The 23,529-nt window shown below is 37.3% G+C and overlaps 1 protein-coding gene across 5 annotated transcripts in view; it reads right to left on the reverse strand.

Annotated features, from left to right (window-relative positions):
- ATG5 (autophagy related 5) overlaps positions 1–23,529 on the reverse strand; it is a 124,867-nt gene that overhangs the window by 71,794 nt on the left and 29,544 nt on the right. For 4 of the 5 annotated variants that reach the window (XM_004422169.3, XM_014781137.2, XM_087443943.1 and 1 more), the window contains exon 5: positions 8,777–8,939. In XM_004422169.3, the coding sequence (XP_004422226.1) occupies positions 8,777–8,939 (163 nt within the window). Of the gene's footprint in view, positions 1–7,444; positions 7,453–8,776; positions 8,940–23,529 lie in introns of all 5 variants that reach the window. The other variant, XM_087443945.1, reaches the window with a different exon arrangement.

Below are 23,529 nucleotides of genomic sequence, written 5' to 3' on the forward strand. Positions count from 1 at the left end.
TTAAAAAAACAAAAGTAGTGACACTGTACTATAGATTGGCCTCAAAAGTAGAGGGAAAATATGACAAGGACACTGGAGGAGAAGGGTATTCTAGCAAAAAACCCTATGTGATCTATAACTTTAAAAAGCTCCAAATAGGATTACATTCTTCACAAGTACCTAGCATTTTCCCACCTCAGGGCCTTTGCCCTTGCTGTTACCTCTGCCTAGGAAGGTCTTAACCCTAGATAAATGCATGGTCCTGCTTCAGGTCTTTATTTAATGTTATACAATCGGTGAGACCTTCTGTTTATGTTTCTCCCATAGCACTTATCATCATACGACACATCGAGTATTTTACTTTTACTTCTTGTCTGCCTCCCCCATTGTAATTAAACTACATAAGGGTGGTAATTTCTGCAGGAAGGTCTGTTTTATTCACTACTTTATCTCCAGTAAGAATTCAATAACTGCCTGTTCAATGAATTAGCATTAAAATGACACACACAAAAGATGAACCAAGTTATAGCAGAAATGTGATGGGTAATTTCATGGGTCAACTTGACTGGCCACAGGGTGCCCAGATTAAACATTATTTCTGGGTGTGCCTGTGAGGGTGTGCCTGGATGAGATTAGTATTTGAATAGGTGAACTTTCAGTAGACGGTAGACCAACCCAATGTGGGTGGGCATCACGCAATCAGTTGAGGACCTGAAGGGAACAAAACAAAAGGTGGAAGAAGGAGGAAGTCAACCCTTTTTTCCCTGCCCCACTGATTGAGCTGGGACACCTCATCTCATCTTCTCCTGCCCTCAGACTGAGATTTACACCATCCGCTCCTCTGATTCTCAGGCCTTCCGACTCAGACTGAATTACACTACTGGCTTTTTTGGGTCTCCAGTTTACAGAGGGCAAATCATGGGACTTCTAAGCCTCCATAATCACATGAGCCAATCCTCACAATAAATCTCCACACACACACACACACACACACACACACACACACGCATTTTTACTTGGTTCTACTTCTCTGGAGAACCCTAATACAAGGAACATATAAGAAGAGTAGCAGGAAGGCCAACACCAAGCACAAGATGAAGTTTATAAAAAAAATAGTAAAGAAAACAAAATGAACTTTATAAACTATGTTTTGGCAAAGAAAGAAGGAACCCATGGAGAACATTATTGGGGAAGATGGTATAGTATTAAAAGATAGAAAGAAAGCTCAACTATTCAACTTCTGTTTAGCTTCCATTTTCTCCAACAACAGAATGATCTTCACACAAGAAAGAGTGAAAACATATAGCCAAAGTGAAAATGATGCTTCGATAGGCTCAGACATAAAAGTGGGTATTATGCTTTAAATTAATGCAAGTCTTCAGATAAAGGGGAATTACCTCACAGGAAACTAAAAGAACTTAAAGATAGGATTACAAACTCAATGCCAATAATCTTAAGAAACAACAGAAAATGGGAGAGCTGCCTGAGGTCAGGAGACAGGCAAATGTTTCAACTTAAAAACATGAATGGATTTTATCAACTAGTACGCCTGAGGTCAATCTCTAGCAAAATTTTAGAATGCTTTTGAGCATCCAGAGAGTAAAACAGTAATTAGTAGAAATCATCATAAATTTTAAAATATGTATGGTATCAAAGTGATCTACATTCCTTTTTATGATAGTATTAAGTGACTGGGTATCAAAGAAGTGATTTACCTTAAACATAACAATGTAACAAAGATTTACTTCTGGATAACATGCGTAAGCTGGATGAGGATAGTTAGGCACACTCAAGTTTCTGAAATGTCTGGGAATCAACCTTGACAGTTCTATCATCCACCACATTCAACCCAATACTAAGTCCTAGCAATTCTCTCAGTTCTCAAATCCATCCACTTCTACCTTCAAGGCCACCACTTGTAATATAAACAATTACCATCTCTCACCACAGGAATAGACTCCTACTTGGCCTTTTAATTCCATATTTGCTCCCTTCTAATTCATTACCATACTGCAGCCAAAGAGATGTCTTAAAAAAGAAAATCTGATTGTTATATTCCTGCTTAAAATCTTTCAGTAGCCCCCTACCTACCCCACCTCACTCACTGAGGATTAAGTTCAGTATCATTAAAATGGCCTACAAAACCCCGAATAGATAGTCTGCCTAATTTGGAGTGCCGCGTACTTGCCTCTCTCACCCTTGATCACCATGCTCTAGTCAGAATGGCCTTCTCTGAGCTCTCAGAACTTAAGCTCTTTTCTGCGTTTCAGCCAGCCTAACCCAGATCATTCCCTGTGCCTAGAACACTTCCATCACAACCATCCCGCTCTCTACACCTTCCTCTACAACTCGTTATAAATGTAATAATTATTTAAAGGCTATCTGTTTAATGTCTGCCTCTCCTACTAGACTGTAAACTCTGAGGGACGGACCACACCTGTCACATTCACCTCAGTGTCCCCTCTGCCTAGCACAGTGCCCGGCACATGACTTATAACTGACTTATAGGGTCAGTTATAAGGGTCTTATAACTGACTAATCCATACTACCAGGAGCTGGGTGTGATGCTCCTATAATGAATGTTGTTTCCAAGACTTGACTAAATATCAGAGTATAAAATCTGTCAAGAATATAAACCTGTGAGCAGTATTTGCAGCACTGGATATAAGAATGAAAATTTCTATAAACTCAAAGTAGGGGAGGTGAGAAGTAATAGATGAAACAAGACTGGCCATACACTGATAACTGCTGAGGCTGGGTGACAGGTATGTGGGGTTCGTTATACTATTTTCTCTGCTCTTATTTACACAATATAATCCCAATGTTCTCACGACTGGCAAAAATCTGAATTTTGCTAACAGGGAAGCTTACCAAATGTCGATCTTTCATTGAGACAAAAGGTTCAGGAAAAGTACTTATGCCTCCTATTGACAGTTCTACTTAGGAATCTCCTTCCATACTACCTACACCCAGAAGAGTATCCGACATTGTAACAAAATCACAGAAATTGAAGGTTCAAGCTACAGAGTTGAGTCTAAAAATCTCATCTCTCTGTTTTAGTAGTCTTTCTATGACATCACACTTATTTCTGTCAAGTTGTCTATTACCTTCAACCTAAATCCTGCTTAAAAGGGAGAGGGAGGGAGGGCTGGCCCCGTGGCTTAGTGGTTAAGTGCATGCGCTCCGCTGCCGGTGGCCCGGGTTCGGATTCGGATCCCGGGCGTGCACTGACACATTGCTTCTCCGGCCACACTGAGGCCGGGTCCCACATACAGCAACTAGAAGGGTGTGCAGCTATGACATACAACTATCTACTGGGGCTTTGGGGGAAAAAATAAATAAATAAAATTATAAAAAATACTTAAAAAAAAAAGGGAGAGGGAGGGAAGGAGAGACAGAGAGAAAAAGGGAGAGGGAAGGGGTAGGGGGAGGAAGGAGAAAGGAAGAGGGAGGGAAAGACAAAGAAGGTGAGAGGAAAGAGAAATTATTGACAATAATTCTTCTTCGAAGAAGTCCTTCTGGAACGAATGAGAATATCTAATCATCAGAATTCAGGTATATGTGATTACTACTTTACAGTCCTTTAATCTGAGTCTTGTGAAGTATTACCACGTTCATATTTATAAGGAAACTCCAGCTTAGAGAGAAAACTGATCTGCCATGGCCACACAATAAGAAATATGGCAAAGTAAAGATCAGGTCCAATGCTCCTTCTCAGACCAACAGATTTGCAGTCCAATACTTATTCTACTATATGCAACTGACAAAAACAAAGCAATGCAGTTACAACCCAACTGTCTCTATCATATAAGCCTTCAAAGAGCTAGAACCATTGCATTTATCCTTTACATCACCTACCAAAGTGTTTTCAAAACGTTAGGACTTGTTATAAAAATCACCTTTCACTGATCATTTATAAAAATCACCTTTCACTGATCATTATTTCCTTCTAAAATCCAGTTTTAAGTTAAAATCGTATACTACCAAATAATTATTTTCTCTAAAAAATTACTGAGCTCAAAAAGATTAACCATAAGTTAGAAACAATGGAAATTTTCAACATATTTAGCAGTCAAAACTTGTATTTATTTGAAGGTCTATGGACTTTATTTAATGCCATCTTTTTTTTTTTTCTTTTTTAGTATACCCTGAAAACCAAGGCTAAAAACTAAGTCATATATTATGTCAAAAATATATTTTGGGGGGCCGGCCCCGTGGCTTAGCGGTTAAGTGTGTGCGTTCCGCTACTGGCGGCCCTGGTTCGGATCCTGGGCGTGCACCGACCCACCGCTTCTCCGGCCATGCTGAGGCCGTGTCCCACATACAGCAACTAGAAGGATGTGCAACTGTGACATACAACTATCTACTGGCGCTTCGGGGAAAAAAAAAAGGAGGAGGATTGGCAATAGATGTTAGCTCAGAGCTGGTCTTACTCAGCAAAAAGAGGAGGATTAGCACGGATGTTAGCTCAGGGATGATCTTCCTCAAAAAAATATATATATATATTTTTTGGGGATTTCCTCAAATCTCTAGCTTATAAGAAAAAACAGCTTGACATTTAATAGAAAATAGCCTGTACATGTAGTGACAACTGCCTCATAAATAATAAAAATGCTACTTTCTTTTCTTTTTTTGTGGTCATTAACTTTGTTTCACAGGGAGGTTAAATACTCTTATATCTAAAATGAAAACCCATAAAAAACACTGAAAGGCACAGTATGTCTTAAATGAGTTTTCTTGGTTTCAAAAGCTTTTCTTATTTCTCTTTCACAGTGATCTGAGAAATTAAAATTAGCATTTGAAAGTATTCAAAAATTGTTTAAATCATTGTTTAGCTGTTATGTTCTACAGGTGCAGTTCTATATGAAAGAAATTTACCATCTGCTATGTCTCAATCTTACCAATTTACAATTTTACTAACCAAAAGGTAAGATATCTTTGACTTCACAAATTAATAGGACCTTCTTTTGGATGGAAAAATTCTTAAACATAAAATCTATTTCAATAAAGGAAACAGAAAGGAACTTGCTAGAAAGGAATAAAATAAAGGAGTCATTCAGTCAATATTAATTTTGTCTCCTCTACGCCTAAGACTAGACTAAGTGCTGGGGATACAAAAATGCATAATACACTCTAATCAGGAGATATTCATATTCTAGCAGAATACATAAACCTTACCTATACCAGAGTGTGATAAAATATGAGAGGAAAAATGCATATAAATGGACAAGGAGCCATGACAGCATGAAAACATAAATAGTCCTGCCTCCACTTGGCTGTAAGGCACGGTCCATGTTTGCTCTATCACTGCTGGATGATCACTAGCTTCTAGCATAGTTTCAGGCACATGTTAGCTGTTCAATAAATATTTGTGGGCTAAAAAAATAAAAGAGAAAAGGCTTCACAGAAAGGTGACAATAGAGACGAGCATTAAAACATATGTAGGAGTTAGACAAAAAAGGAGGGAAAGGGCATTCTAGGTAGAAGGAACAGAATGAACTACTACACCCACCTTTCACCTAATATGTAGGTAACATTCAGCCTCTTCCTCCAAAATACATTTTCTACAACCTTTACCCAGCTAACGACTTCCTAAACGAATATTTTAATTTTTAAAAAGTAGAAAATAGACTACCAAGGTCTCCAGCATCCACAGGATCCCACGCTAAGATTTTTGAGTGCGTAAGCTCAATCATTATCAGTACAAACAAAACCAAACATAACAGCTACAAAAATAATTTATAGCTAAAAATAAAAATGGAATAAAGTATATTTTAACCACATATCTTTTTAAGTCAGATTTAATGAAACCATTTTAAAAGTAATTTCATAAAATTGAACTTAATAAAGACAACTTTAAAATAGTCATATATCTAAGAAAGAATACAAGCTAAGGCAAAAATAGTAAAAAAGGAACTCTATACCAAAAAACAGCAATGAAGGCAGTTTTTAGACTAAGTCTGACACATTAGGTTATATACCAAGTTCTGCAAGTGTGACATTTTGAGTCATGCTTTAGGTCAACGATAAATATGAGCTGTTGGTTTGGTCAACCTTCTACCGGCTGGCAAATGTTTTCTAAAAGCGTCAGAGATAATAAATATTTTAGGCCGTGGGCCACATGGTTTCTGTCACAACTATTTAATTCAGCTGTTGTAGCATGAAAGTAAACATAGACAATACACAAATGAATCGGTGTGGCAGGGTTCTAATAAATCTTTATTTATAAAAACAGGTGGTTGGCCCATGACCATAGTTTGCCAACCCCTGGTCCTAGAGTCTCAAAGCAACTTCTCAATAATTCTTTTTATCAAGATAGCTTTACTTCCTTTCATCCCTTTCACATAAACTGTATTAGTGTTTCTTTAAAGCCTCTAAAGACACCTATAAGAGAACATAGCAGACATTCTCTTGTTTTACAGATAAAGAAACTGAAGCTCAAAGCGATTGAGTGAGTTGCCCTAAAGAGCTACTAGTTGAGCTGAGACTAAAAACCAGGCTTTTTTTTTTTCCACAACTTCTAACCATCTTTCTCCATACCCAATTCTCCAAGAGATACCCCAAATGAAACATTTCAATCATTTTTAGAATTCTCTGATGAACCCAAGCTCTCTATAGCAGACTCACCACGTCCACAATAGATTTCAAGAACATCTACATAAATGTCCGTTTAAATTATTTATTTCAATTCTGAAACCAAATTATTCTCAGATCCCTTCTCTCTTTACAAGATTCCTGTCTTCTTCCATTTAGGCTATTTTCTTATTTACAAGTCATCTAATATGTCACTTCATCTTCAAATAGCCAGCAAGAAAAAGTACACCCTCTTAAGAGGTTGTAAACTCTTTTAGTCACTTAATAAGAATTTGTGTACAGAACAATATAAATGAGGTGAGAGGGCTCGTGCCTGACTTTTCAGAGCTTATAATCTAGTTGAGAAATATCAGATGCACAAATATGAAACTAAGGAGCAACTCCATGTAACTGAGGTCAAATCTAAGAAACTTACAAGAAATGAGAAAATTTAATTTGCAGCACACACTGTCATAAAACATGTGCCTTCTGTGCCACTGAAGTCACAGATAATGCCCTGTATTTGGCATAATGAAAGTTTAATTAATATAAATAACTACAAACACCTCTTTGACATCATAATAATATAGTCCCAAAGATAAAACCAGATCACATTTTTTAAATTATTTTTTGGGGGGGCTTCTTCTACTTTATTCTAGTTATTGCCATGAAAGAGCAGCTTATATTGGACTAACTCCCTGTCCAAAAACAACTATCAAAGATGGACAAAATACAGGCAGTCCCTCCTTTGCATAGTACTGCAGGACTGGAAAGGGGACCATAAAGTTGTGCAAAGTGACCCTAATAATTAATGGGAAAAATGATAATTGTTCTGAGATCTTTAAAAAATTGTCAAAACATTAAAAACTCTGTTGGTTATCAACACACGGACAGAGATAACTATATGGTGGTTAGCAGGGGCAAGTGGGTGGGGGGCTGGGCACAATGGGTGAAGGGAGGCATTTATATGGTGACTGGCGAACAATAATGTACAACCAAAATTTCACAATGTTATAAACTATTGACATCAATAATAATAATAAAAAAAACTCTGTTGGTTATAAATGTATAAGAAAATGAAAAAAGTAAATAACACTAATATTTATTTAGTACACCGTAATTTAAAACAGTAGAAATGTTGAGAATTAAAGTGTTTTATTTCTTTGTAAAAAACTCAAGCATAATTTAAATAGTGCTTGCTTTCTTGACATAAAACTATGAGCAAGCATTTTTCCTAAACCTTGGCATTGCCATACTCCTTTCTAAGTTTGGATCAATTTCTAAACATGTCATCATTTGCACTTTTGATGACATGAAATATCTCTGAGAGTTTCTTTAACGCCAAGTTTTTTCACCAGCATTACTTGCTCCAGGATAACTTCATCCTTTTCATCAAGACCACTTTCCCCATTTATGTGGAAAAGTTCACCTTCACTAATTTCCTGTGGTTGCATATCTAAAGTCTCTTAAATGGCAGTAGTGCTAACATTCTGACAGTCAGCTATTTCTTCTAGAATTCCATTACATTCTATTCAAATTTCACTTCTAGTATTATTGCTTGCTTCTTTGCTACACTTTCATGTTTCTTGGCCAATTCTCTCTTTCAACTATCCAGTTTTATAAAATGTCATGTGGGCTTATCACTGGAGACAAGGAGGCAACACAACGACATGCTTTGCTGTCTGTGGGTGAACTAAATAACAGATGTGTAACGATGATTCTCTGACAGACACTAAAAAAGTGATAACTGGTCACTGATCATGATGCATATTTGTTGTTACATAATGATTCATGGACTGAAGAGAGGGCAATAAAGTTTGTACTTTATGTAATTATTCAGTTAATATATGATAGTAAATGAAATTTGAACCATATTGCTGGGGAACTGGTATTATTAACAAAACCATATTAACTGAAATTAATGATTCCAGAAAGATCATGACTAGGAGCAAGGGCATTTTCTCCAGAAGCTAAACACCGGAATTATACTATCATATGTTATGGGCAAAGCAATCATTCTAATGCTAGGGAATCCATGAAGAGACGTATGTTGGAAGGTTACAACATAAGGGATGACTAAAGGTAGCTTCTTTGCAAAATTTTGTGTGTAGAGGCTGGAATTAAACTTGTACTATCAATCCTAAAATATACAATTACTCACAGGATTATAGTTACTTCATACTTTATAAAGTGGTATTCTGAAATTAAGCACTGCTATATTTACCATTTTGTAATCCCATCCAGAGCTGCTTGTGATCTTTTTTCTGCATTTCATTGATTACTTGACTTTTATGCTTTAAAGCATCAGCTTCTTTCACACAAGACATAAAATGAGCTTCAACTGCATCCTTAGATGGACAGTGCAGAAGGTCCTTTTCTGGGAAACTCTAACAAAGGAAAAAAAAATACACACATAAAACAGGTACACACATTACAAAATCAGCTTCTTAAAGAACTGTATATCCCTCAATTATCCAATATTTTTAGCAAACCGTCTCTTACCTTCCCAGTAAAGAACAACTCCAAATACTTTTTAAATTAAGTAAAAAATCTTTAGCTATCTGGTATATTTTGTACTTTTTCCAAATAGCCCTTATGTAATATGATGTATGTTTACAACAACATGAAAAGATATGAAAGAGTATTAATTTAAAAAATAGCTTTTTGACTGACCATACCTAGTGTTGGCAAGAATGTGGAATGGAACTCTCATCACTCCTGGTGGGAATGTAAAATGGTACAACTGCTTTGGAAAACAGTTTGGTAGTTTCTTAAAAAAAGTAAATGTACACCTACCATCTGATCCAGTCATTGTACAACTAGGTAATTACCTAAGAGAAATAAAAGCATATGTCCACACAAAGATTTATATGTGAATACAAACAAAACTCTCTTGAAAACTAACTGTAGATGCCCTCCTACCAAAAGAAAAGGCACTTAACTACCTATGGCTATTTCTTAAAGTATGTTTTTTAAATGCAAATAATCAGTCATACCTGCTTCTGTTCTAATAGAGTCTGATCTCATAGATCTGCTGAGTAAAAGGTGAGCCACCATGTAACAACTCATTGTTCACAGCTGCCTGGAGCAGAAGAGAACAGCTGAGACAATCAAATTGTCTCTCTAGGTAAACGGATTCCATATTAATGGCACGCTTGAACTAGAAATTTATAAAGAACCAAGGTGGATGTTTTCAGACATATGCACACAAAGGCAAAGAATGTGAGAAAATATAAAATTTTGTAAAAATGGAAAGTCAAAAGGAGAATGACAGCTAGAAAGGCAAAACTAAAAGACAGGAGAGGACATGGGCGGCAGAAAGAGAGGGTCCCTGGCTTAACTGACTTTACAATCAGCTGTATTTGCTTTGCTTAAGCTAGATTGAGATTTGCCCTGGTTTCCTGACCAGGGTAAAGAATTAAATGTACACAATATCAATTCTATTATATTCAAATGGATTAGCATTATGATAATTATTCCTACGTAAGAAAATTTTAGCTTTGTTATACTTGACCTATAAATTTGGAATGGCTTTTTCAGATATTGTACAGTTCTCTGTGGTGCTAATTGTCCACTTTGGTTATGAATGAGTGGCAGAAAATATGAAAGTTAATATTCCAAAGAAAATATTTTCATGTAATTTGAATTTATGACCTACTTAGGCTTGAGTACTATTAGAATTTCTTAAAACTGTATACAAGCTGATTATGAAAAAAAAGAGTTAGGATCTCTCAAAGTCAGGGAAAAAAATACCACCACTTTTTAGTGTTGCTCCAACATAGGCTGCTAATCCCCTCAACGGCTCCTGTAATCAGAGAAGGTACTGAAGTTTTGCTTTTCCCAGACTTCCATTGCTTTGCAGGTTTCTAAGCTTAACCGATGTTGACACCTATACTTGACAGCTGACAATTACAAATGACTGGTCTTTACAGCAAATGAGAGGGTCCATCAAGAGAGTGCAGATATTTGTATATTTATGCTTCAACAGAGAATGCTCTACCTCTGTTTAGGAGAGAGGTGAACTCTCTAATGAAATGAACTCAGGGGAAACATGAGAGCAGTGACAGAAAGAAGAGATATGTGCTTAGACAGCCACAGCAGTTGAATAAATTGTGGCAATGACTAAAGTGACAGCTGTCTCAGGCAAAGCCCTCTCAGCTCCTACTCTGAAATGCTCCTCTTTCCATGATTAGCTTGGGATAGGGGTGGGAAATCTTTTTTTAAAAGCTTCACAGTAAAATTACAAACAGATTCTTGATTCATTACATTTCTAACCTCTTACATTACCAGTTGTGTATAAGTGCATCTTTTCAGTTCAAATTCTTGCAAACAAAGGTAGTGAGTTTGACATCATGTTTACTTGCTTTCATTAATCTTCCAAGTCAGAATGTCCAATAAACTAAATTCAATTTAACTTTTACAGAAGTGACCTGAAAAATACTATTTACTTAGATATCATTACCTGTGTCCTTTAATTAAAATATTAATCCAGACAGTCTGGAATGTCCAGACACATTAGAGATAACCAAACAACACTAAACTAAAACTAGTTACAAGGTAAGCGACAAAAAAAGCCTTTCAACTTGTTAATAACATTGCAAGCTCAACATCAAATGCAAAGGCAACAAGAGCAAAAGTAGACAAGTGGGACTACATCAAACTAAAAAGCTTCTGCAGAGCAAAGCAAACAATCAACAAAATGAAAAGGCAACGGGAGAAAATATTTGCAAATGAAATATCTGATAAGAGGTAAATATCCAAAATATATAAAGAACTCATATAACTCAACAGCAAAAAAACAAACAGTCCGATTAAAAAACGAGCAGAAGATCTGAACAGACATTTTTCCAAAGAAGACATACAAGGGTACATGGAAAGATGCTCAACGCCACTAATCATCAGGGAAATGCAAATCAAAACCACAATGAGTTATCACCTCACGCCTGTTAGAATGCCTATTATCAAAAAGACAAGAAATAACAAGTGTTAGAAAAGATGTGGAGAAAAGGGAACGCTTTTGCACTGTTGGTGGGAATGTAAATTGGTGCAGCCACTATGGAAAAACAGTATGGAGATTTCTCAAAAAATTAAAAATAAAACTACCATATGATCCAGCAATTCCACTTCCGGTATTTATCTGAAGAAAACAAAAACACTAATTCAAAAAGACACATGCATTTCCATACTCATTACAGCATTATTTACAATTGCTGAGTCATGGAAACAACCTAAGCGTCCATCCATGGATGAAGGGATAAAGAAGATGTTGTATACATATACAATGGAATATGATTCAGCCATTAAAAAGAATGAAATCTTGTCACGTGTGACAACAATCAAGCTCACAGATACAGAGAATAGATTGATGCTTGCCAGAGACAGGAGGTGGAGGGGTGGGTAATACGGGTGAAGGGAGTCAAAAAGTACAAACTTCTAGTTATAAATAAGTCATGGGGATGTAATGTACAGCATGGTGACTGCAGTTAATAATACTCTATTGCATACTTAAAAGTTGCTAGGAGTAAATCTTAAAAGTTGTCATCACAAGAAAAAAAATTTTTGTTAACTGTATGGTGACGGATGTTAACTAGACTTGTTGTAGTGATCATTTTGCAATATATACAAATATCAAATCATTATGTTATACACCTGAAACTGATATAATGCTATATGTCAATTGCAGTAGTCCTCCCTTATCCACAGGAGATATGTTCCAAGACCCCCAGTAGATGCCTGGATGGTATCAAACCCTACGTATATGATGTTTTTTCCTATACATATCTATAATCAAGTTTAATTTATAAATTAGGCACAGTAAGAGATTAACAACAATAACTAATAATAAAATAGAACAATTACAACAATATACTGCAATAAAAGTTATCATAGATCCTAGCAACCTCAAAATACAATATTTTTTCTTTCCTTATTAAGTCAAGAACTTTCACCTTTTCACTTAAAGGAAATACTTCACAGCTTCTCTTTGGCATATCTGAATTGCCAGCATCACTATTCTTGCGCTTAGGTCATTATTAAGCACAAGAGTTACTTGAATACAAGCACTGCGATACCACAACAATGGGATACTAAGTGACTAAAGGGCAGGTACTGTATACAGCTGTGGATACACTGGACAAAGGAATGATTCACATCCAGGGCGGATAGAAAGGGATGGAGCAATATTTCATCACACTACTCAGAATAGTGCACGATTCAAAACTTATGAATTGTTTACTTCTGGAATTTTCCATTTAATATTTTCGGACCATGGCTGACCATGGTAACTGAAACCATGGAAAGCAAATCATGGATAAGGTGTGACTACTGTACACCCCAATAAAAAAATACCACAAGCTCTATTAAGACAATAGAGCAAAACAAAAAAACATCTTTCATATGATCCATAAAGACTCTAATGCCCCATTAAAAATACAGGAGTTGCCAACACATAGTGTTATGGACTCAATGTCTGTGTCCCCCAAATATTCATATGTTGAAGCCCTAACCCTCAGTGTGGCTATATTCGGAAATGGGGCCTCTAAGGAAGCAATTAAGGTTAAATGAGGTCATAAGGGTGGGGCCCTGATCCAACAGGATTAGTGTCCTTGTAAGGAAAGACAGCAGAGAGCTCACTCTCTCCCTCCCCACACACAAGGAAGAAAGACCCCGGGTGAGAAGGCAACTAGAGAGGCTCCACCAGAAACCGAATCCCGCTGGATCTTGATCTTGATCTTGGACTTTCCAGCCTCCTGAACCGTGAGAAAATAAATTTCTGTTGTTTAAGCCACCCAGTCTGTGGTATTTTGTTACGGCAGTCCAAGCAGAACATACATACATAATGTCTTTTTACTTTATTGTTGAGCCACGTCTAATAGTAGACTCAGCATTCTGACAGGGAAAATATGAGGCCATAGTTTAAAGGCTAACTTGTATAAAATCTTAAAATATTCTTTCTAAGATCACTTTGGTGTGTGCGCATGTGGAGATGGAAAGGGAGGGAATTTTTCAAATATTTCTTGCAATGTATCATTTTCAGGATGAGAGAAGAATATATCACGAAAAAGATAGTAATAGAAGTTAACTGAATCAATGCTAAAATCAGCACTAAAAGTTATTAAACTTTCTTGATTTTCTTAAATCTAATTTTACCAAGATTCAATCTACAAACTTAGCTGCAACCAATCATCTCCTTCCCTCCTGGTACAATCTCCCATCCTGTTTGCTAGATCCCATTTTTTGGATCTTTGAAACCTACCACAATTAATTATTTCTCTCTTTCTGTAACATTATGTTAAGGCATCTTCTATCTAATTACCATTTCCCATAAGTTGTTCTTTTTTGTGTGTGTGTGTGTGTGAGGAAGATCAGCCCTGAGCTAACATCCATGCTAATCCTCTTTTTGCTGAGGAAGACCGGCTCTGAGCTAACATCTCTTGCCAATCCTCCCCTTTTTTTTCCCCAAAGCCCCAGTAGATAGTTGTATGTCATAGTTGCACATCCTTCTAGTTGCTGTATGTGGCACGCGGCCTCAGCATGGCCGGAGAAGCAGTGCGTCGGTATGCGCCCGGGATCCGAACCCGGGCTGCCAGTAGCGGAGCACGGGCACTTAACCACTAAGCCACGGGGCCAGCCCTCCCATAAGTTGTTCTTAAAAATAAAACCACCACACAAGGAAAAACAAAAAAACCTTTCCCACAACCTCAACTTCCCTCTGGCTAGAGCCCCCTCTCTCTTCTACTCTTCAGAGCCAACCTTCAAGCTCACCAAGCTGGCATTCAGCTCACATCATCCATACAGTCTGTCTGCCACTCTCACCACTCCACTGAAACTGCCCTCTTCAAGGTCAACAATGATACCTCTCCGTTCTTAATTGTCTGAAGCCCTCATCAAACATCTAACACCTCTGACTATCCTCCTTGAAGCAGTCATTCTCAAGTCTATGTTACCACACTTCTCATTTTCCTCTTATCTTTTCTGATTCTCATTTGCAAGAGCCTATTCCCAGGCCATTCCTAAAATGTTGGTATTTTTCAAGTTTCTGGCCTAGGACCTCTCTGCTTTTTTCATTCCATATATTCACCTTGAATAAGCTTACCTACTTCCATACCATGTATGGACTAATGAGTCCCACTATCTATCTCCAGCCAAGATCCTTCTCATGACCTTAGGACCCATACATCCATTAATCTAGTAGAGGTGTGTGATAAGCATATGAAACTCAACAAAGCCAGAAGTAAACAAATGATTTCCCCCCCTGACTCCTCCTTCTCCCCATCTCCCACATCCAATCAAGTTCTGGTAAGTCTACACCCTAAACAGATCTGAATCCATTCACTTGCAACATTTCCAGCGCCACTTTCCCAGTACAAACTAACAACTCTCTGACATTTCTGGAAAACCTTGTAACTGGGTTCCATGCCCAAAGTCTCACCCCTGTAATTCATTTTTCACATTTGGAGTCACATTGATCTTTTTAAAATGTAAATCTGATCTTCTCACTCAGCTGTTCTGTTCCACTTTTAGGATAAAATCAAATTTCTTCTAAAGCCTTCAAGATTCCAAATGACTTATATCTCTGCTAACCTCTCCAGCATAATCTCTCACTCCCACTTCACATACCCCATTCTTTTTCCCTTCTCCCATATACACATTCTCTGCTCCAACGATCTTAAATATCTGTCATCTGCTCAAACATTCTTTCAGTCATACGCTCTCATTTCCGTGCTTTGCACAAACTATTTCTTCTGCCTGGAACACTTTCTCCCCGCCTATCACTCAACCACTTACACGCCTAGCCCCAAAAATCCCCTTCAATCATCAGGTTCAGTTTTGACATCACTTCCTCCAAGAAATTTCTCTTACTCTCCCAGTCTAGGTTAAGTTCACAAAGTCCATATACTTGGGTCTATAATATTCATATTCTATAATATTTATATTCTTCTGTCACACTACTCTTAAAGCTCTACAAAGCAGAAACCGTGACTGCTCTCACCTCTCTGCCCTCTCTCAATGAACTTTTTAAAATAAGTCAACTTATATTGAGATATGACTCATGTACAGTGACATGCCCAACTTTTAAGTGTACAGTTAGATGAATTTTGACACTGCATAACTGTCAGCCCAAACAAGATACAGAATATTACCATCACTCCCAAAAAGTTCTTGGTGTCCTTCGAAATCAGTTCCCTCATTCCCACCCCAGCTAATCACTGATCTGATCTGTATTATGAGACTAGTTTTGCCTGTAATATAATTGCATATAAACAGAATTATACAATATATAGTATTGTATAATCTAGCATCTTGCACTTAGCATAATGCTTTGAGATTCATCTATGTTACTGCATGTATCAGCAGTTAGCTCCTTTTTGTCGCTGAGTAGTACACCATGGAATGAATATACCACAATCTGTTAATCCAAAAACCTGTTAGTAGACGTTAAGATTGTATCCAGATTTTGGCTATTATTAAGAAAGCTGCTAAGAACATTAGTGTATAAGTCTTTTGTGAACATATGTTTTCATTTTTCTTGGGTATATAACTTGAAACAGAAATGTTGGGTCATAGATTAAGTTTATGTTTAACCTTATTTAAAAACTGCCAAACTGTTTTCCAAGGTGATAGTATAATTTTACACTCCTACCAGCAATGTATTAGAGTTCTAGTTACTCCATGTCCTCAAATTTGGTACTATCAGTCTTAATTTTAATCATTCTAGTAAGTGTGAAGTAATATCTCCTTGTGGTTTTAACACACATTTCCCTGATGACTAAAGATGTTTAGTACCTTTTCATGTGCTAATTGTTTATTCATATACGAACACACACACTATATATATATTATATATATATATTATATATATATATAATATATATAACATACATAAACTGTCTATTCAAGTCTTCTGGATTTGTTCCAAAGCAAGTGATATGTTAGGGAACAATTTGAGCAATAAGAATTTCATATTTACTCATGTAAATATTGTCCACAAGAAATACTAGGTGAACACAGAAAACTGCACCCAGTTAAACCAAGCTACACAGGAATATACAAAACACACACACCTCAAAAATGGACCTGCTACCTCAATTCACATTATAAGCTAGTCATCCACATCCGATGTCACAATTTTGTCTGATTTCAAATAACCTTCCTTCCATCACTTCACAATAACTGACAAGCTGTAAACCCTTCCTATGCTGATTTCTATAAGCAAATCTCCAGTCTTTTTCAACATAAAGTCTCATATTTATTGTAGTGTTTATGTATTTCTTAACCATTTAACATACCAAAACTGTGCTTTTATTAGGTTCCTATCTCTTTGTCACTAACGAAATTTTTGGGTTTTGTGTCCCTAACCCATCTTTCCCATAAGTTCTGTGATTTTAACAGCACAGTGCTTTTTAGGAATACATATTTTGCAGCAGAGCAAAACTACCCTTGTACAAGTGGTAGGGGCAGACATTCTTGCCTTTTTCCTGATCTTAGAGTGAAACATTCAGTAAACCACCATTTAGCATGATGTTAGCTATAGCCTTTCATATTTACTCTTTGTCATATGAGGAAATTCCCTTCTGTTCCTAAGCCTGCTAAGAGTTTTGATGACAAATGGGTACTGGATTTTGTCAAAAGCTTTTTCTGCATCTATTTATCTGATAGTACGATTTTTCTACCTTGTTCTGTTAATGTGCCCCATTATATTGATTCATTGATATTTGAAAGTTGAGTCACTCTTGTATTCCTGAGACAATCTCAATGCGGTCACGGTGTATTGTCCTTTTTTTTTTTAAGATTTTATTTATTTTATTTTTTTCCCCCCAAAGCCCCAGTAGATAGTTGTATGTCACAGCTGCACATCCTTCTAGTTGCTGTATGTGGGACTTGGCCTCAGGATGGACGGAGAAGTGGTGCCTCGATGCACACCCGGGATCCGAACCCAGGCCACCAGCATCGCAGCGCGTGCACTTAACCACCAAGCCACAGGGCCGGCCCTGTCCTTTTTATATATTGCTGGATTCTATTTGCCAGTATTTTCTTGAGAGTGTTTGCATCTATGTTCATGAGGGACATTGGTCTGCATTTTTTTTCTTTTAATATCTTTAACAGGTTTGGTATCAGAATTATTCAGGCCTGTAAAACAAATTGGGAAGTATTCTCTCCTATTTTCTGGAAAAAGTCTGTAAAAATTGATATTATTTATTCCTTTAATATTTGATAGGATTCACTAAATGAAACTACCTAGGTAAGAAGTTTTACTTTGTGAGACAGTTTTTTTAAATTACAAGTCCAACTTCTTCATATATTAAGGGGCTATTCATATCTGCTACTTCTTGTGTCAGTTTTGGTAAACTCTATTTTCATTGAATTTATCCATGTGTCAAATTTGCTGGCATGAAGTTGTTCATAATATTTCCCACTATCCTTTTAATGGCTGTAGGATCTACAGTAATATCCCATTTTTCATTCCTGATATCAGTAAATTATTTTTTTTCTACTACAGGTTTTTTTTTTTCCTTTTGTGAGGAAGATCAGCCCTGAACTAACATCCCTGCTAATCCTCCTCTTTTTGCTGAGGAAGACTGGCTTTGAGCTAACATCTATTGCCAATCCTCCTCCTTTTTTTTTCCCCCAAAGCCCCAGTAGATAGCTGTATGTCATAGTTGCACATCCTGCTAGTTGCTGTATGTGGGATGTGGCCCCAGCATGGCCAGAGAAGTGGTGCGTTGGTGCGCGCCCGGGATCCGAACCCAGGCCACCAGCAGCGGAGCATGCACTCTTAACCGCTAAGCCACGGGGCCGGCCCTACAGAAAGTTTTAAATTCCCTCCAAGTACTGCTTTAGGTGAATCTCACAAACTTCAATATGTTGTTTCACAATTGTGTTCACACATTTTACTTACACAGACATTATTAACCCTTCCTTAAAATTACATTATTCTTGCTTTAAAGAGTAATTTCTCTTTTAAAGAAGTTAAGAGAGAATCTTTTCTATTTACCATTTCCAGTGCTCTTCATTCCTGCCTGTAGCTTCTTTCAGTGCTTTAAGATGTCATTTTATTGTCTTTTGATCTCTACTGTTTGATGAGAAGTCAGGCATTGTTCACCTCACTGTTCTCTTTTATGTCATGTATCATTTTTCTGTGGCTGCTTTCAAGATTTTCTCTTTATAACTGGTTTTCAACAATTTTATTATAATGTGCTTAAGTGTGGTTTTCTAAATAATTATTTGCTTGGGATGTGCTGAGCTCTCTGACACAGAGTTTGATGTTTTCTCCTCTGAATTTGGAAAATTATCAACCATTCTTTCTTTTTTTAACTGAGATATAATTCATATACAACTCACTTAAAATTCACTACTTGAGAGATTATAATTCAACAGTATTTAGTATATTCACAAGGTTGTGCAATCATCACTACTATCTTAACTATGTAATATCTTCATCACTCCAGGAAAAAACCTCATATCTACAAGCAGTCTCTCTCCATTCTATTCTCCCCCCATCCCTTGAAAACCACTAATCTACTTTCTGTCTCTTTGGATTTGCATATTCTGGACATTTCATATAAATGAATCATACTGTATGCAGCCTTCTGCGTCTGCTTTCTTTGACTCAGCATGATGTTCAACATGCAATGTTGTAGCATGTATCACCACTTCATTCCTTTTCATGACCAAATTATATTCCGTTGTATGGATATACATTTTGTTTATCCATTCATTAGCTGATGACCATTTGGGTTGCTTCCACTTTTTGGCTATTATGACTAATGCTGCTATGAAATCCAAGTTCAAGTTTTTGGGTTGACATATGTTTTCAATTCTCTTGGGTATATAATTATGAGTGGAATTGGTGGGTCATATGACAAGTCTATGTTTAATCATTTGAGGAACTGCCAGACTGTTCTCCAAAGTGGCTGCATTATTTTACATTCCCAATAGTAACATATAACACATGACAGTACCAATTAGTCCACACACTCTCCAATATCTGTTACTGTTCAACTTGTTTTTTTTTTTTTTTTTTTTTTTTTTTTAAAGATTTTATTTATTCATTTTTTTCCCCCCAAAGCCGCAGTAGACAGTTGTATGTCATAGGTTCACATCCTTCTAGTTGCTGTACGTGGGACTCGGCCTCGCGCTGGACGGAGAAGTGGTGCCTCGGGGCGCGCCCGGGATCCGAACCCGGGCCGCCAGCATCAGAGCGCGCGCACTTAACCGCTAAGCCACAGAGCCGGCCCTCAACTTTTTGATTATAGCTATCTCAGTGGGAATGAAAGGATAAATCATTGGGGTCTTTCTTTGCATTTCCCTAATGACTAATTATGCTGAGCATCTTTTCATGTGATCACTGGCCACTTATATATCTTCTCTGGAGAAATGTCTACTCAAATCTTTTGTCCATTTTTAAGTGGGTTATTTACCTTTTCATCATTGAATTCTTAGAGTTTTTAAAATATATTCTGGATACTAAACCCTTATTAGATGTATGATTTTGCAAATATTTTCTCCTATTTTGTGGGTTGCCTTTTCACTTCCTTTGAAGCATGAAAATTTTTCATTTTGATGAAGTCCAATTTATCTATTTTTTCTTTGGTTGTTTGTGCTTTAAGTGTCATATCTAAGAAATCACTGCCTAATCCAAGGTCACAAAATTTACTCTTTTTTTCCTAAGAGTTCTATAATTTTAGCTCTTATATTTAGGTCTTCGATCTATTCCTACTATTTTTTATAGGGGTCAATTTCATTCTTTTGCATGTGTGTAACCAGTCTTCCCAGCACCATCTTTGAAAAACTATTCTTTCCCTCACTCAATTGTCTTGGCACCCACAGAGAAAATCAATTGTCCATGAATGTATGCGCTTATATCTGGACTCTCACTTCTATTCCACTGATCTGTGTGTCCATCCTTATGCCGGTACCACACAGTTTCGGTTATTGTAGCTTTGAAGCCAAGAAATGTGAATCTAACCATTATTTCATAAAAATATTTTTTCTGACCCATTCCTTCTTTTCTCTCCTTCTAGGACTCCAATCACATGTATGTTAGACTGCTTGACATTATCCTAGAGGTTACTGGGACTCTGTCTCCACCTCTCCTCCAATTTTTCTTCTCTCGGTTCTTTACACTGGATAGTTTCTATGGATCTGTCTTCAAGTTCACAGAACCTTTCTTGTACTATCTTCAATCTACTGTTAAGCCCATGCAGTGAATTGTTTATTTCAGACATTGTTCTTTTCAGTTCTAGAATATTGTGATCTTACTTTAAGTCATTAGGTTTTTAATAACTGTTTTAATTCATTTTTTGCTAATTCCAAATGTGGGTTATCTCAGGGTCAGTTTCTACTGACAGCATTTTTTCCCCTTGATATGGTGTAAGTTTTCCTGCTTACTTGTTTGTCTAGTAATAATTGATTGTGTTCTCAACATTGTGAATACGGTGCAAGGAAAGACAATGTCTTTCTTGTTGAGTTTTGCTTTGCATGGTGCCTCTCCTTGATCCACAAAAGGCTTAATTTTAGGCTTTATTAGGGCACATCCAGAGCAACTGTTACTCTATAATAGGAGTGGGCAAACTTTTTCTGTAAAGGGCGAGATGGTAACTGCATTAGACTTGTATGCCATACAGTGTCTATAGCAAGTGCTCAACCCTGCCATTGTAGCCTAACAGCAATATGTAAAGCTTTTAGCATGAATGGCTACATTTCAATACAACTTTATTTATGATCACCAGAATTTATATTCCACATAATTTTTACATGTTGCAAGATATTATTCTTAATTTTTTTCAGCCACTAAAAAATATAAACACCATCCTTAGATCACAGGCCATACAAAAAAAGCCAGGTTTGGCACACAGGCCATAATTTGCCAACCCTACCGAGGTACCATCCTTACTCCTATAGCATGGCCTTTCTGGTCTCAGAAAAATGCCCAGTATGTTAACGAGGTCTCTCTCTCCACTCTGGATGGGCTGGAATCCAACACCTCCAGGCATCATGGGACTTCTCCCACTCTTAACTCCCTAACATGCACTCTCTGCTAGGCCTTGAGGAATATCACCTATGCATGTGCAGCCCAGCCCTCAGCCAAGTACCCTTGGAGAACTCACTTTTATACTTCCAGTCCCTCTTCTCTAATACCTTGTCTAGCAAGTTCCAGTTGCTTCAGTAACCCAGAACTCCAATATCTACATCCTCAGCTCATTAGAACTTCTTTGCTCTGCTCTGACATAGCCAGGAAATTGCCCTGAAGCACACAGATGGGCTGAATGTGGTGCTCACCTTGTTTGTTCTCTTTCTCTCTAATGTCCAGTGCCTGAAAACAGCTCTACTTCATATATTTTGTCCAGTTTTATAGCTGTTTATGAATGGAGAAAAAATCCAACCCAGTTACTCTGTCACAGCTGAAAGCAGATATTAACCTCAATAAATATTTGGTGAATAAATTAATGTCTGAACAAACTATATTTCATAGTTTAAGTATGCATGACCCTCCATGATCTCCACCTCCTGATGTTCACAACTTTCCATAATCCCTTCCCCTGGAGGGTGCACAGGACCTGTGATTTGCATTTAGAATATGGCAAAAGTTATGGGGATGGCACTCCTATGATTAAGTCATGCTATATGGAACTCCAGTCTTGCTAACAGACTAGCTCTAGAGGCTCTTTTTGTTGACTCAATGAAGTAAGCTGCTATGCTGAGGAAGTCCATATGGCAAGGAACTTTAAGCCTTTAGGTGCTGAGTGAGGCCTCTAGATGACAGCCAACAAGACAGGGCCCACAGTCCTACAATCACAAAGAAACGAATTCTGCCAGCAACCTGAGTGGGCTTAGAAGCCAATTCTTAAGTTTCTAGGCGAGAATGCAGTCCAGCCAACACCTTGACTGCAGCGTTGTGAGACCCTGAGGAGAAGATCCAGGTAAGCCTGACCCATAGAAACTGAGATAATAAACGTGTGTTGTTTCAAGCTGCGACATTTGTGGTGATCTGTCACAAGGCAATAGATAACTAACATAACATGCTGTTGATAGATACTACAAAACAGCCATCATTATTAAGAGCTGGGAAGTACACACAGCAGAAGCATGGAAGAAACCATGAAGTGCACTTCAGAATAAGGAAAGTTACCTCAGACCTAAGTCATCAACACATAGTAGAAGAAGCAGAGATACAGTAAACTATCTCAGAGAGACACAGAGGCTCTTGGCCTAGCAAGAAAGAAGTTGTCCATAAGAAAAGGTGTGTGGTCAGTCGTATAAGTACACTTAAAGAACAGTCAGGACCAGTGGTAGTATCTTTTTGAGCACCACAGGAAAGACAGAGTGCCTCGGTCCAAAAACCTAACTATGGCTGGTCACAATCATTCAGCAGTTTTGCACAGAAGCAGTTACCTTAGTGCTGACCCTATTTTGCCTAGCAAATTTGAGCTCTTACCCACAATAATCACTGTCAAGATGCAAAAATTAAAATTTCTGCTCTTATCAAAACCAAAATACACCAATTTAGCACCACGTTATCAGGAAAGAAAGGAAAACAGCAAGATATTGTTTTGTTTACTCTATTAAACTTTATTTAGAATACGCAACAGAACTGAACATTTAAAAAAAATTTTGTTTGCTGAGGAAGATTCACCCTGAGCTAATATCTGCTGCTGATCTTGTTTTTTTTTTTTTTTTGCTTGAGGAAGATTAGCCCTGAGCTAACATCTATGCCAACCTTCCTCTATTTTGTATGTGGGTTGCCAACAAACCATGGCTGACAAGTAGTGTAGGTCCGCGCCAGGGATCAGAACCCACGAATTCAGGCTGCCAAAGCAGAGTGCGCTGAATTTAACCACTACCCCTCAGGGTTGGCCCCTAGGACTGAGCATTTTAAAGAGCCTATCCTCTTCACTTGATGTTACTAAATTTTGAGTCACACTAACTTCCCTTTTTAAAAATTCCACACACTGTAAGCAAACTTTTGATTATAAT

Source organism: Ceratotherium simum, chromosome 19 (genome assembly GCF_057802395.1).
Source record: "Ceratotherium simum simum isolate JZ-2026a chromosome 19, ASM5780239v1, whole genome shotgun sequence".
In the NCBI taxonomy this organism is placed as follows: domain Eukaryota; kingdom Metazoa; phylum Chordata; class Mammalia; order Perissodactyla; family Rhinocerotidae; genus Ceratotherium; species Ceratotherium simum.